Source organism: Peromyscus maniculatus, chromosome 2, assembly GCF_049852395.1.
Source record: "Peromyscus maniculatus bairdii isolate BWxNUB_F1_BW_parent chromosome 2, HU_Pman_BW_mat_3.1, whole genome shotgun sequence".
Taxonomy (NCBI): Eukaryota; Metazoa; Chordata; class Mammalia; order Rodentia; family Cricetidae; genus Peromyscus; species Peromyscus maniculatus.
This window is the reverse complement of record NC_134853.1, coordinates 132,823,184-132,835,715: the sequence shown is the minus strand read 5'-3', so window position 1 is coordinate 132,835,715 and position 12,532 is coordinate 132,823,184. Positions and strand designations below refer to the sequence as shown.

Below are 12,532 nucleotides of genomic sequence, written 5' to 3'. Positions count from 1 at the left end.
GTCTAACCTTCTAAAGAACTTGTTTCAGTGTCTATGCTCAAAATATGGTGGTATAAATGGCAAAGTAGCTAGTGTAGAGATGGGAATACCTAATTAAATTTGGTTTTGTCTTGAATTTATTGATATCTTCTAGTTTGTGGCTTTCTCTTTTTGCCCATAATGATGTACAGAAATTACTAAATTTCATGACATCTGATTTATCAGTTTTTTTCTGATTGTGTTTTTGTCTCTTTCTAGCTTGTGTTTACATAGAAGTGTTGCTTTTGCCCTAATTGTGACTACCCACACATGGGACACAGGTAGCATAATATTGAGAATGAGCCCTTCCACAAACTTCTCCTTTCTTGAATCCACACTACCGATCATAATATCATCTTTCTCTTCTTCCTAGGTATGAGCTTGGATATACAGATTAACATTCAGGTTCCAGATGCAGAAGGGGTACTGGTGGAGTGTACTTCAGGAAGTTTGATCCCACCTGCTGAGATGATATGGAGAGACAGCAAGGGGAATGTAATTCCACACTCACCAAAATTTGACTCTCAGGATGGATTATTGTATTTGAAGAGCAGCATTCTTCTGAAGAACAGAACACATGGTCCAATTACTTGTTCCATTTACGATCTAACTACTAATCAAGAGAAAAAGAGAAGCATTGTCCTCTCAGGTAAGTTCTTATGAATTGGTTCTATCAAAGATGAATTGTTTTATTCAAGAATTCAAATTAAGAAGAGAATTGAATGAAATAATAACTTCGAGGTTATGTTACAAGCTACAAACTGCTGTAGAGCTGCCCTATTTGAGTATCTGGAAATCAGAAAAATACTGAATGTTATGGAGAATATTTTAAAGGAAGGTATTGGGGCTGGAGAGAAGTCTCAGAGATTAAGAGCACTTGTTGTCCTTGAGGGCTTGTTTGAGTCCTAGCACCTATACTGGATGGCTCACAACCACCTGTAACTCCAGCTCTATGGGATCCAGTGCCCTTTTCTATACACCACATTTTCCTGCAGGCATGTGCACATGCACACTCACAGACATCCACTCTCACTCATACAATGAAAATAAATCTTAAATGAGATATTGAAATAATTTGAAAATGAGCTCCCATTCTGGGTTGCATGTTAAGGATTCAAAAGCTATATGACTTCCACATAAATTTCTAGATTTCTATTTCTAGATTTGTGCCCTTGAATATTATTTTTCCTTTAAAATTATTGTTTTGTCTCCTCTGGAAAAATAGCATATATAACTTCTGAGGTGAAAGGAAGGTTAACATCTTTCTGTAGGTGCCTTTGTAGATAATAGGAGTCAAGACAACAGGGAAAGGACATAGTCTAAATACAAAAACAAAGTACCAGGAAGCATGAAAGAGATGATAGGGGTATGAAAGGCATCGAAACAAGAAGATTACAAAGTGAGAACCAGGAAACAACCTCCAGTCCCATCCCAGATTTTGGAAAGAGAAGTAAAGATAAAGCTTCAACCACAATCAAGCCTGGCAGCCTTATGACAGTCTGGTGAATATGCCTGTATGTTCTCATGAGTCCAGTTGCAGGGGATTTGATGTAATAGTGACTCCTCTTGCATGACAAAACAGTATTGGCAAAAAAAATCCTCTGTATCTCAGAGCAGTGTACATGGACTCTGAGCTAGCAGTTCTACCTTTCCTGTGTTACCCTCCATGGTGTTTGCCTTATCAGTGCCCCTGAAACCAAGGACCAAGGCAACCTTGGAATAAACCATCTGAAATCATGAGCCAAAATAAGGCATTCATCCTTTAAACATTTTTCAAAGACATTTGTTATAGTAATAAAAGTGCCTAATGCAACCTGTAAGTAGAGAGGCAGGATTATAAAACCTAATTATCCATGCAAGAGTGCTGCTGAAGAAGGAAATGTGTGCTTAAAGGCTGCACTTCATTCTGTTCTTTGTACTATAGATGTTGATGAAGGCTGTTAGTTAATAAAACTGGACTCAGGGGAAGAACAAGATTTGGAAGTTATTAGTCCCATAATCGGACAGAATTGGATGAAAGAATAATCATGATATTTTACCTTGTTAGCAAGTGAAGCAAGATGGATAAGCAGTTAGAAAACCTTTGGACAGTCGCCTTTAATCCCAGCACTCGGGAAACAGAGGCAGGCTGATCTCTGTGAGTTTGAGGCCAGCTTGATCCACAAAGTCAGTTACAGGAAAGGTTGCAAGGCTACACAGAGAAACCCTGTCTCAAAAAAAAAAAAAAAGAAAAAGAAAACCTTTGAACATTAATTCAGTTCTTGAGACTCATATGGTCGAAGGAAGAAGAACCTGATACTAAAACTGGGGTCAAACTCTGTGCCAAGGAACCACTTAAAACATCTAAGTTAATAGAGAAAAACATTGGGAAAAGAGGCAAAGAGACCCTGTGATTCCTCAAATCAATCTTCGGGAACCTAAAGTGAGATTACAGTTTTAGCTGATAGTCAAAGATATGTCCATTCAGTTTTGGTGAGTATCTTTGTGTGAGGGTTCCTGGTATGCAATTTGCATCCTTCCAAACAAATAGCATGCAGAGTGTCCCATGGACAGTTTTTGGAATTTAATATGAGGTACTGTGCACAAAATTTCCAGTTGTACAATTTCTTCCGTGCTAATAAGAACCCTGCAAGTAAGAGCACACCATTTTGGCTAAAATAAGCCCCAGGTAAAAGCTAAGAATTCCTGGTCAAGGTGTTGTAGCCCACTACCACCACTGACCCATCATTGTTTGGATTTCAGTTTTATCCTACAAGGGAGTCTGACAAGTTGCTAGATCTGTGTGAAATATCTATGTAGGGGAGACAAGTTTCCCCTTGTACTAGAATCTTTTCCTTCTCCCTGTATGAAATTCCAGAAGACATTCTCATTTCTTTGGGGGTACATTGTTTCAAAAGTCTGATAGTCAGATTGAGAGACACAAATGTCTCTAAAAAGTAAGAATATTTGGGGGAAAAATTTGATTAATTGTCTTACCCACCTGTGCATTCTGTGAACTGCAATAGAAACCAGCAGGGCATGATGTGCCATAGGTATAACAGTAGCATGAATGTTATGGGAAACCAATCACTTTCTAATTTGATTTAAAGCTTGCTCCGCAGGAAGAACTATGTACCTGGTATTGGTAAGTCATAAGGGCCCCAGAATTGAAACTACTATTATTTTTCTAAATGGACATAGTATCAAACTGCCTTTTGAATCAGAATTTCTCTACCCACAGACTAGTGCAGCTTTAAGATCATTTCAGGGAAGTTTCTGTGCATTGGATATTGGTTAACACAGGAACTTACAATTGGACAAAATGTAAAGAATAGGTGTTTGTGGAGTGCTCAACCACAAGTGGTACATCTAAGCCAAATAGTGTTACCCACATATTTGGGGATTGGTAGACATAAACAGAGCACTGGAATCTGAACTAGACAGGGAGAATATAGTGATCCTAGCACTTTGTATGCTGGTCCTGGTATTCTCAGGCCCTGCTCAAGTAACCTACTTTGCAGAGAAGAGACTGAAGAAATCAAGCAATCCACTACACCTCATCTCAGGGATTTCTCTCTCTCTACTTTGCAGCAACAAACCACATGTGGCAGAAAGATAGGTCCAGATGCTGAGAAATCAGCAATCCTCAGTTCCTATTCTTGAATGGGCTCTGACCATCATGATGCTCAATTCAGAATTTCCTTCTGCCTCAGTGTTTCCATATTTGACCTTTCTCCTCTTCATAGCTGCTTCAGTGGCCTTCTTCCCAGGCACTGTAGCAAGGGTCCCCAGACTTCTTGAATATTTAATCTTCCTTCACTTTAGGTACCTAGATTATCTCAGTTTCAAATAATAACCAACTCACAAGATGGCCAAGAAAGAGAAGTTGGAGGTGGGACAGGGGCCAGATATATTCTTCAAAAGCATGTCCTTACTACCTACTTTATCTGCTCAGTCCCATTAATTAATATTTTTGTTGTTTTCAAAAAATTCCATCAAATTATGAGTCCATCAATGGATTAATCCACTGACAAAGTCGGAGCCCTCATGATCCAGACACTTCTCAGTGAATGGATCTGCCAACTGAGGACTAAGCCTGAATGTGAATCTCTTAATTGGAAATGCATATCCAATTTATAACACCAAGTGCTTCTGTTCTCTTTCAGATGTCCTCTTCAAACCAGAGTATATGTCATTGATGTCAAACAGACCTTCATGTCCTGTCATATATTTAAGCATTATATTTGTTCTTCATTGTCTCAGAGGAATTCTTGTTTTTTGTTGTCTCAGATGGAGAAAAAAAATTGTAAAAGGTAAAGAGTTCTGAAATCATTTCTTTTTGAAATCTAATACTCAGATGTGATGCATACAAAATTATTTACCCCAGAACTTTAGTGCATCCCAATACTCTTTGTCAAAGGAGGTTTCAAAGTCTTCAGAGATCCTCAGGTTAAGCTGCCACCCTTCCTCCTTGTGTGGTTCTTCAGGGCTAGCTAGGGAGAGCTATCATCACCATTCCTCTCAAGGTCTCAGGATTGCTTCAGAGGCATTATTAATGATTTCCTTTCACTGTGGTGTTTGTGGAATCGGAATCATAATAGACCTTTTCTCTTCCACGAGTCCTTTCAGCTTTTAGAGATATTGCTGGAAACTGTCAGGCACCAGATTGGAGAAAGAGATGAGTGACTGGAGCTCAGGCCTGGATAGCCTTGCTGTGTAGGCCCTAGGCCCTGGGGCACATCCCTGACACTCCCCCACCCATTACACCCACAGCAGCCTGTCAGCAGCATTCTCCCCTTCCAATCACCCCCACACCCCACACCCCCCCGGGGCATCAGCAACCCCTGGAGGCACTGGCTCCACCTGCACCAATTGGAGGAAGAGCCACTCAGGGACACAGGCTCCACCTGCAAATCCTACAACCTTTAGGCACTTAAGAATTTAGACAAGGCTGTAGTTAATTAGGTTCTACAGCATCCAAGTCATATTTTCAGGCTGCACAGTCACAAGAAAAGTGAGAAGATATTTATTATTTGATTTTTTTTAAACCTGCTCTGTCTTCATCCTAAATGACCATAAATCTTAGCTTCACCCAATCCTAAATTCTGTCTTCACTAAAAATTCCCAACTGTAATCCTAACCCTAGCCCTAAAAACCTTGCTTATGAAGCTTTAGCCCTGACATAGGTTAAATGAACAAATGGATACGGCACTGAGACTTTCAAGACACTACCTATATTCAGTATTTCTCTTGTTATTCCAATGCATTCTCAAAGTCCTAGCCACCTAAATCTTCTTACTGACTCTTTTTCAGGTTTGAATAAAATGAGGTTTTCCTATGAGCTTACCTGGGAGTGTCTACCATTAGTTTTGTATATTGGCTTCCTCCCTCTCTATTTGAATTTCAGGAGCAGAGGTGAGTGCAACTAGACTGGGATCTGTCATTTCACCTTGCCTTTGCCCAGTGCCTTCTCATCTTGGCACTATGTAGACAAAGCTGAGTAGTCTTTGTTGCAGAAGTAGCAGGCAGAGTTTCAGTGACATCTCGGTGGCTTCACATGCTGTCCTTAGAAGTATAATTTTCTCAAATTTTAGGCTTCTCTCATGGCTGCTGATATTTTCATACACATAGTTACTGCTGCTTGTCTAGCAATGAAAAGATTTATTTCTCCAAGTCTGGCTTCCATTTAGTCCTACATGCACAGGCATTCTTTTACAAAGCACATTTTTAATGTTACCTATCACTTATGTCATTTACACTCAGCCAACAATTCATAAATAGTTAAAAAAAACTTTTGGTTTAGAGATTCCCTCTGATAATTAATGGGAAAAAAAGTACAATATTTTTTTGTTTCATGTTCCTTTTCTGAGACTGCTGAAAGCAAATGTTTGATCCTCTTTGGTGTGTATTTACAAGGTATTTGAAAGTATGGACATACTGCAATATACACTGTATATTGGATAATATCTGAGAATTTAGATAAGAACTTCATTTCCTTGTGGATATTGGGAAAAAGTATTTTATAAAAAAACATTAATCAAGCTGAAAGAATTAATTACTATAAGGGATTTTCACTCATCCATAAGACTAAATTAAATCAGACATCAGATATAGATATACCTCTTCTGATTTAACATATATTTCAGAATGGCTGTCAATACAACTCATTCCATCTATTTCACTAAAAATCATAAAAACAACTACTAAACAAATTAACTCAAAGGAAATTTCTCAAAGAGTCAATGAAAAAATAGCAAAGTGTATAAAGATACGAAAGGTATAATTAACTTCCAGTATTAGAGTGTTGTGTGATATTTTGTTTGTGTTCTGACAGATAAAGCTTGCTTGGAGTCAGAGGGTGGAGTTAGCCATTAGTTAACTATAGAGGTTTGGAGAACTGTAGAGAGAGGTACAGGAAGTGGTAAGTTGGGACTGAGACAGGATCTCAGCCCTTTTGGTCAGAGGAACAGAAGAAGTAGGACATCCCCGGTGGCTGCTCCCCTGCTTCTCTGATCTGTCAGGTTTTTACCCTACTATGTGATGCCTGGTTTTTAATTAATAACATAATTAGATTTACCTATCACTATGAAATACACTGAATGTCCTAAACCAGTATTTCTGATTATAATACATCTTCCCATCCAACACTTACACAACTATGTAATTTTAAAGTTATTTTGGCCACCAAGAAAGCAAGAACAATACTTTGCATAATAGAAAATATAAATATATATGAATATTTTCTCCCTATCTCCCTCCCCTCATCCATCTATTTTTATGGTTTTGTTGGGATCTTGATACCCTGGTTTTAAAGTCCACATCAGGATTAAATGGACTAATTCTAATTCTTAGAACCCTCATAAAGGAAGAGTATAATAGAGATATCCACATTCATCTGAGGAGCCCAAAGTAGTGAACATTGAAATAGTCTGTAAAAAAAAAATTACCAAGTAAAACAGTATGTCCCATGGAATACTATGAAGAGTAGAATTCAGGGACTGGAGAGATGGCTCATTGGTTAAGAGCACTTGCTTCACTTGAAAAGGATCTGGATTCTACTTCAGCATCTATATGGCAGCCCCAAACTCACTATAATTACAATTTTAGGAGTTCTGAAGACCTCTTATGGTCTCTAGCATTTATACACATGAAATAAAAAATAGGAAAATTTTTGCAATAATGGATCGAATTTAGAAATTGCTTCTCCTTAGCAAGATTGCAGCTGTATGAATTCCATGCAAAATTTGAAGACAAAGGCAATTGATGGGCTCTCCCCAGGCATATTGAGGGGTAGTTGTCAGAGATATCAAAATTAGCAATGATTGTCTGGACTTTCTTTATATATATTAAGCATATGAAATATATGTTTTGCATCTAAAAATAGAAGAGTGAACTTAAAAGGTCAACAGACAATGAAAAACTGTAATAAAATATGATAATATTTCAAAAGACCAAGTAGAACATCTATATAGGTTTAATCATAGTTGAAATTTAAGCAACAACTCAGTGGAGACATTAAACAGGAGAACAAACATAATGAAAAAGAACTGGACTACGTATATCAGGTAAAATGCAGTGTGTACATATCTATCACATGTGGCATGGGCCCAGATTGTGCATCAGTTGGTCCTCATCAGAGACTCTCCTATATTTAGTAGATGACAATCCATACAGAGCTCAAGGTACAGAGCATAAAAGACATCTGGATGGCCATTCCTAAGCTAGTTATTAAATCCCGCCTTCCTCCAAAGGCTCATGGATCATTGCAGAAGACAAGAAAAAAGGTGGTGGATGACTACAAGGAAACAGTATTTTCCATATGCAGCAGGGCAATTAGACATATGAACTCATAGCACTTGAGATGACATGCACAAGACCTGTGCAGACTCAGGCCAGACAACTCCATCATGTATAGACAGGTTGTGCATGAAATCACACCCCTAGTTACAGAGGTATTGGTAGCTGATAACTTCTGGGAGAGGGAGAATCAATTTTCGTTAAGGCTGTGGCTTCTGGTATACTGACTGCCTCCAATGAAGGACACACATCCAGTAATACAAAGGCAGCACAAGCTGTACATGTGGTGTGTGTGTGTGTGTGTGTGTGTGTGTGTGTGTGTGTGTGTGTATGCATGCATTCACATGTGCACATACATCTCTCTGTGAAAGTACTTTAGTTTTTCATAATAAATATCTGTTAGACACCATAATGTCCTCTGTTAGAATGTTCCTTATGGTCTGAAATATTCTTTTTTTTTTTTATTATTATTATTATTATTATTATTTTACAACACCATTCAGTTCAACATAATAGCCACAGAATCCCCTGTTCTCCCCCTCTCGCCCACCCCTCCCCCCAGCCCACCCCCCATTCCCACCTCCTCCAGATCAGGGTCTCCCCCGAGGACCGGGGTTGACCTGGTAGACTCAGTCCAGGCAGGTCCATTCCCCCCTCCCAGACCGAGCCAAGTGTCCCTGCATAAGTCCCAGGATTCAAACAGCCAACTCATGCAACGAGCCCAGGACCTGGCACCAATGCACAGCTGCCTCCCAAACAGATCAAGCCAACTGACTGTCTCACCCGTTCAGGTGGCCTGATCCAGTTGGGGGCCCCTCAGCCTTTGGTTCATAGATCCTGTGCTTCCATTCATTTGGTTATTTATCCCGGTGCTTTATCCAACCTTGGCTTCAACAATTCTCGCTCATATAAATCCTCTTCATACTCACTAATTAGACTCCCAGTGCTCCACCAGGGGCCCAGCCGTGGATGTCTGCCTTCAGATTCCTCAGTCCTTGGATGGGGTTTATGGCATCACTATTTGGGTGTCTGGCCATTCCATCACCAGAGTAGGTCAGTTCCTGCCATCTCGCGACCATTGCCAGCAGTCTTTTGAGGGGGTATCTTTGTGGATCTCCGTGGGCCTCCCTAGCTCTCTGCTTCCTCCCCTTCTCACCTTCCCATGTGGTCTTCATTTACCATGGTCTCCTATTCCTTGTTCTCCCTCTCTTTTCTTGATCCAGCTAGGATCTCCCACTCTTTCCCTCGACTGTCGCCCTTCATTGTTCCCACTCATGACCAGGCTATTCATGTAGATCTTGTCCATTTCTCCGTGTCTTTTTTGGGGTCCCGTTTTCCAGGTAGCCTCACTGGTGATGTGAGTAGCAGTCTAGTCATCCTTGTTCCACATCTAGCATCTTCCTATGAGTGAGTACATACCATATTTGTCTTTCTGAGTCTGGGTTACCTCACTCAGGATGATTTTTTCTAGATCCATCCATTTGCCTGCAAACCGTGTGATGTCGTTGTTTTTCTCTGCTGAGTAGTATTCCATTGTGTATATGTGCCACAATTTATTTATCCATTCTTCAGTTGAAGGGCATCTAGGTTGTTTCCAGGTTTTGGCTATTACAAACAATGCTGATATGAACATAGCTGAGCAAGTGCTCTTGTGGTATGATTGAGCATTTCTTGGGTATATGCCCAGGAGTGGTATAGCTGGATCTTGGGGGAGATTGATTCCCAATTTTCTAAGAAAGCGCCATATTGATTTCCAAAGTGGTTGTACAAGCTTGCATTCCCACCAGCAGTGGAGGAGAGTTCCCCTAGTTCCACATCCTCTCCAGCATAAAGTGTCTTCAGTGTTTTTGATCTTAGCCACTCTGACAGGCGTAAGGTGGTATCTCAGAGTTGTCTTGATTTGCATTTCCCTGATGATTAGGGAAGTTGAGCAATTCCTTAAATGTCTTTCAGCCATTTGGGATTCCTCTGTTGAGAATTCTCTGTTTAGTTCTAAAGCCCATTTCTCAATTGGACTGTTGGTCCTTTTGATGTCTAATTTCTTGAGTTCCTTATATATTCTGGATATCAGTCCTCTGTCAGATGTGGGGTTGGTGAAGATCTTTTCCCATTCTGTAGGCTGTCGCTTTGCCTTGTTGACCGTATCCTTTGCTCTACAAAAGCTTCTCAGTTTCAAGAGGTCCCATTGATTGATTGTTTGTCTCAGTGTCTGCGCTACTGGTGTTATATTTAGGAAGTGATCTCCTATGCCAAGGCGTTCAAGACTATTTCCTACTTTTTCTTCTAGCAGGTTCAGAGTAGCTGGATTTATGTTGAGGTCTTTGATCCACTTGGACTTAAGTTTTGTGCATGGTGACAGATATGGATCTATTTGCAGCCTTCTACACGCTGATATCCAGTTATGCCAGCACCATTTGTTGAAGATGCTTTCTTTTTTCCATTGTACACTTTTGGCTTCTTTGTCAAAAATTATATGTCCATAGGTGTGTGGGTTAATGTCAGGGTCTTCAATTCGATTCCATTGGTCCACATGTCGGTTTTTATGCCAATACCAGGCTGTTTTTATTACTGTAGCTCTATAGTAGAGCTTGAAGTCGGGGATTGTGATGCCTCCAGAAGTTGTTTTATTGTACAGGTTTCTTTTAGCTATCCTGGGTTTTTTGTTTTTCCATATGAAGTTGAGTATTGTTCTTTCCAGATCTGTGAAGAATTGTGTTGGTATTTTGATGGGGATTGCATTGAATCTGTAAATTGCTTTTGGTAAGATTGCCATTTTTACTATGTTAACCCTGCCTATCCATGAGCATGGAAGATCTTTCCATTTTCTGAGATCTTCTTCAATTTCTTTTTTCAGGGACTTAAAGTTCTTGTCATATAGGTCCTTCACTTGCTTGGTTAGTGTTACCCCAAGGTATTTTATGTCATTTTTGGCTATTGTGAAGGGTGATGTATCTCTAATTGCCTTCTCAGCTTCTTTGTCCATTGTATATAGGAGGGCTACTGATTTTTTTGAGTTGATTTTGTATCCTGCTATGTTGCTGAAGGTGTTTATAAGCTTTATCAATTCCTGGGTGGAATCTTTGGGGTCACTCAAGTATACTATCATGTCGTCTGCAAATAGGGAAAGCTTGACTTCTTCCTTTCCAATTTGAATCCCCTTAATCTCCTTATGTTGTCTTATTGCTCTGGCTAGAACTTCAAGTACTATATTGAATAAGTATGGGGAGAGTGGACAGCCTTGTCTCGTTCCTGATTTTAGTGGAATTGCTTTGAGTTTCTCTCCATTTAATTTGATGTTGGCTGTTGGTTTGCTATATATTGCCTTTATTATGTTTAGGTATGTTCCCTGTATTCCTGATCGCTCCAAGACTTTTATCATGAAGGGGTGTTGGATTTTGTCAAATGCCTTTTCTGCATCTAGTGAGATGATCATGTGGTTTTTTTCTTTGAGTTTGTTTATATGGTGTATTACATTAATGGACTTTCGTATGTTGAACCACCCTTGCATCCCTGGGATGAAGCCTACTTGATCATGGTGGATAATCGTTCTGATGTGTTCTTGGAGTCTGTTTGCCAGTATTTTATTGAGTATTTTTGCATCAATGTTCATGAGGGAGATCGGTCTGTAGTTCTCTTTCTTTGTTGCATCCTTGTTTGGTTTAGGAATCAGGGTAATTGTAGCCTCATAGAAGGAGTTTGGTAATGTTCCTTCTGTTTCTATTATGTGGAACAATTTAGAGAGTATTGGTATTAACTCTTCTTTGAAGATCTGGTAGAATTCTGCGCTGAAACCATCTGGTCCTGGGCTTTTTTTGGTTGGGAGACCTTTAATGACTGTTTCTATTTCCTTAGGGGTTATTGGACTATTTAAATAGTTTATCTGGTCTTGATTAAACTTAGGTATGTGGTATCTATCCAGAAAAATGTCCATTTCTTTTAGGTTTTCCAGTTTTGTGGAGTAGAGGTTTTTGAAATATGACCTTATAATTCTCTGGATTTCCTCAATGTCTGTTGTTATGTCCCCCTTTTCATTTCTGATTTTGTTGATTTGGATTCTCTCTCTCTGTCTTTTGGTTAGTTTGGATAAGGGCTTGTCTATCTTGTTGATTTTCTCAAAGAACCAACTCTTTGTTTCATTAATTTTTTGTATTATTCTCTTAGTTTCTAATTTATTAATTTCACCTCTCACTTTGATAATTTCCTGGCGTCTATTCTTCCTGGGAGACTTTGCTTCTTCTTGTTCTAGAGCTTTCAGATGTGCTGTTAATTCACTAGTGTGCGATTTCTCCAACTTCTTTATGTGGGCATTTAGTGCTATGAATTTCCCTCTTAGCACTGCTTTCATAGTGTCCCATAAGTTTGGGTATGTGGTGTCTTCATTTTCATTGATCTCTAGGAAGTCTTTAATTTCTTTCTTTATTTCTTCCTTAACCCATTGGTGATTCAGTTGAGCATTATTCAGTTTCCATGAGGTTGTAGGTTTTCTGTAGTTTTTGTTGTTGTTGAAATCTAGCTTTAAACCATGGTGATCTGATAGAACACAGGAGGTTATTCTGATTGTTTTGTATCTGTTGAGATTTGCTTTGTGGCCAAGTATGTGGTCGATTTTAGAGAAAGTTCCATGGGGTGCTGAGAAGAAAGTATATTCTTTCTTGTTAGGATGGAATGTTCTGTAGATATCTATTAGGTCCAATTGGGTCATGACATCAGTTAAGTCCTTTATTTCTCTGTTAAGTTT

At 39.3% G+C, this 12,532-nt stretch overlaps 1 protein-coding gene across 4 annotated transcripts in view; it reads left to right on the top strand.

Annotated features, from left to right (window-relative positions):
* The window catches only part of LOC102905253 (selection and upkeep of intraepithelial T-cells protein 10-like), a 44,256-nt gene that overhangs the window by 13,867 nt on the left and 17,857 nt on the right, over window positions 1-12,532 (top strand). For all 4 annotated transcript variants that reach the window (XM_076564785.1, XM_076564784.1, XM_076564783.1 and 1 more), the window contains 3 exons: window positions 392-667; window positions 4,164-4,310; window positions 5,311-5,412. In XM_076564785.1, coding sequence (XP_076420900.1) covers window positions 392-667; window positions 4,164-4,310; window positions 5,311-5,412 — 525 coding nt within the window. The remainder of the gene's footprint in view (window positions 1-391; window positions 668-4,163; window positions 4,311-5,310; window positions 5,413-12,532) is intronic.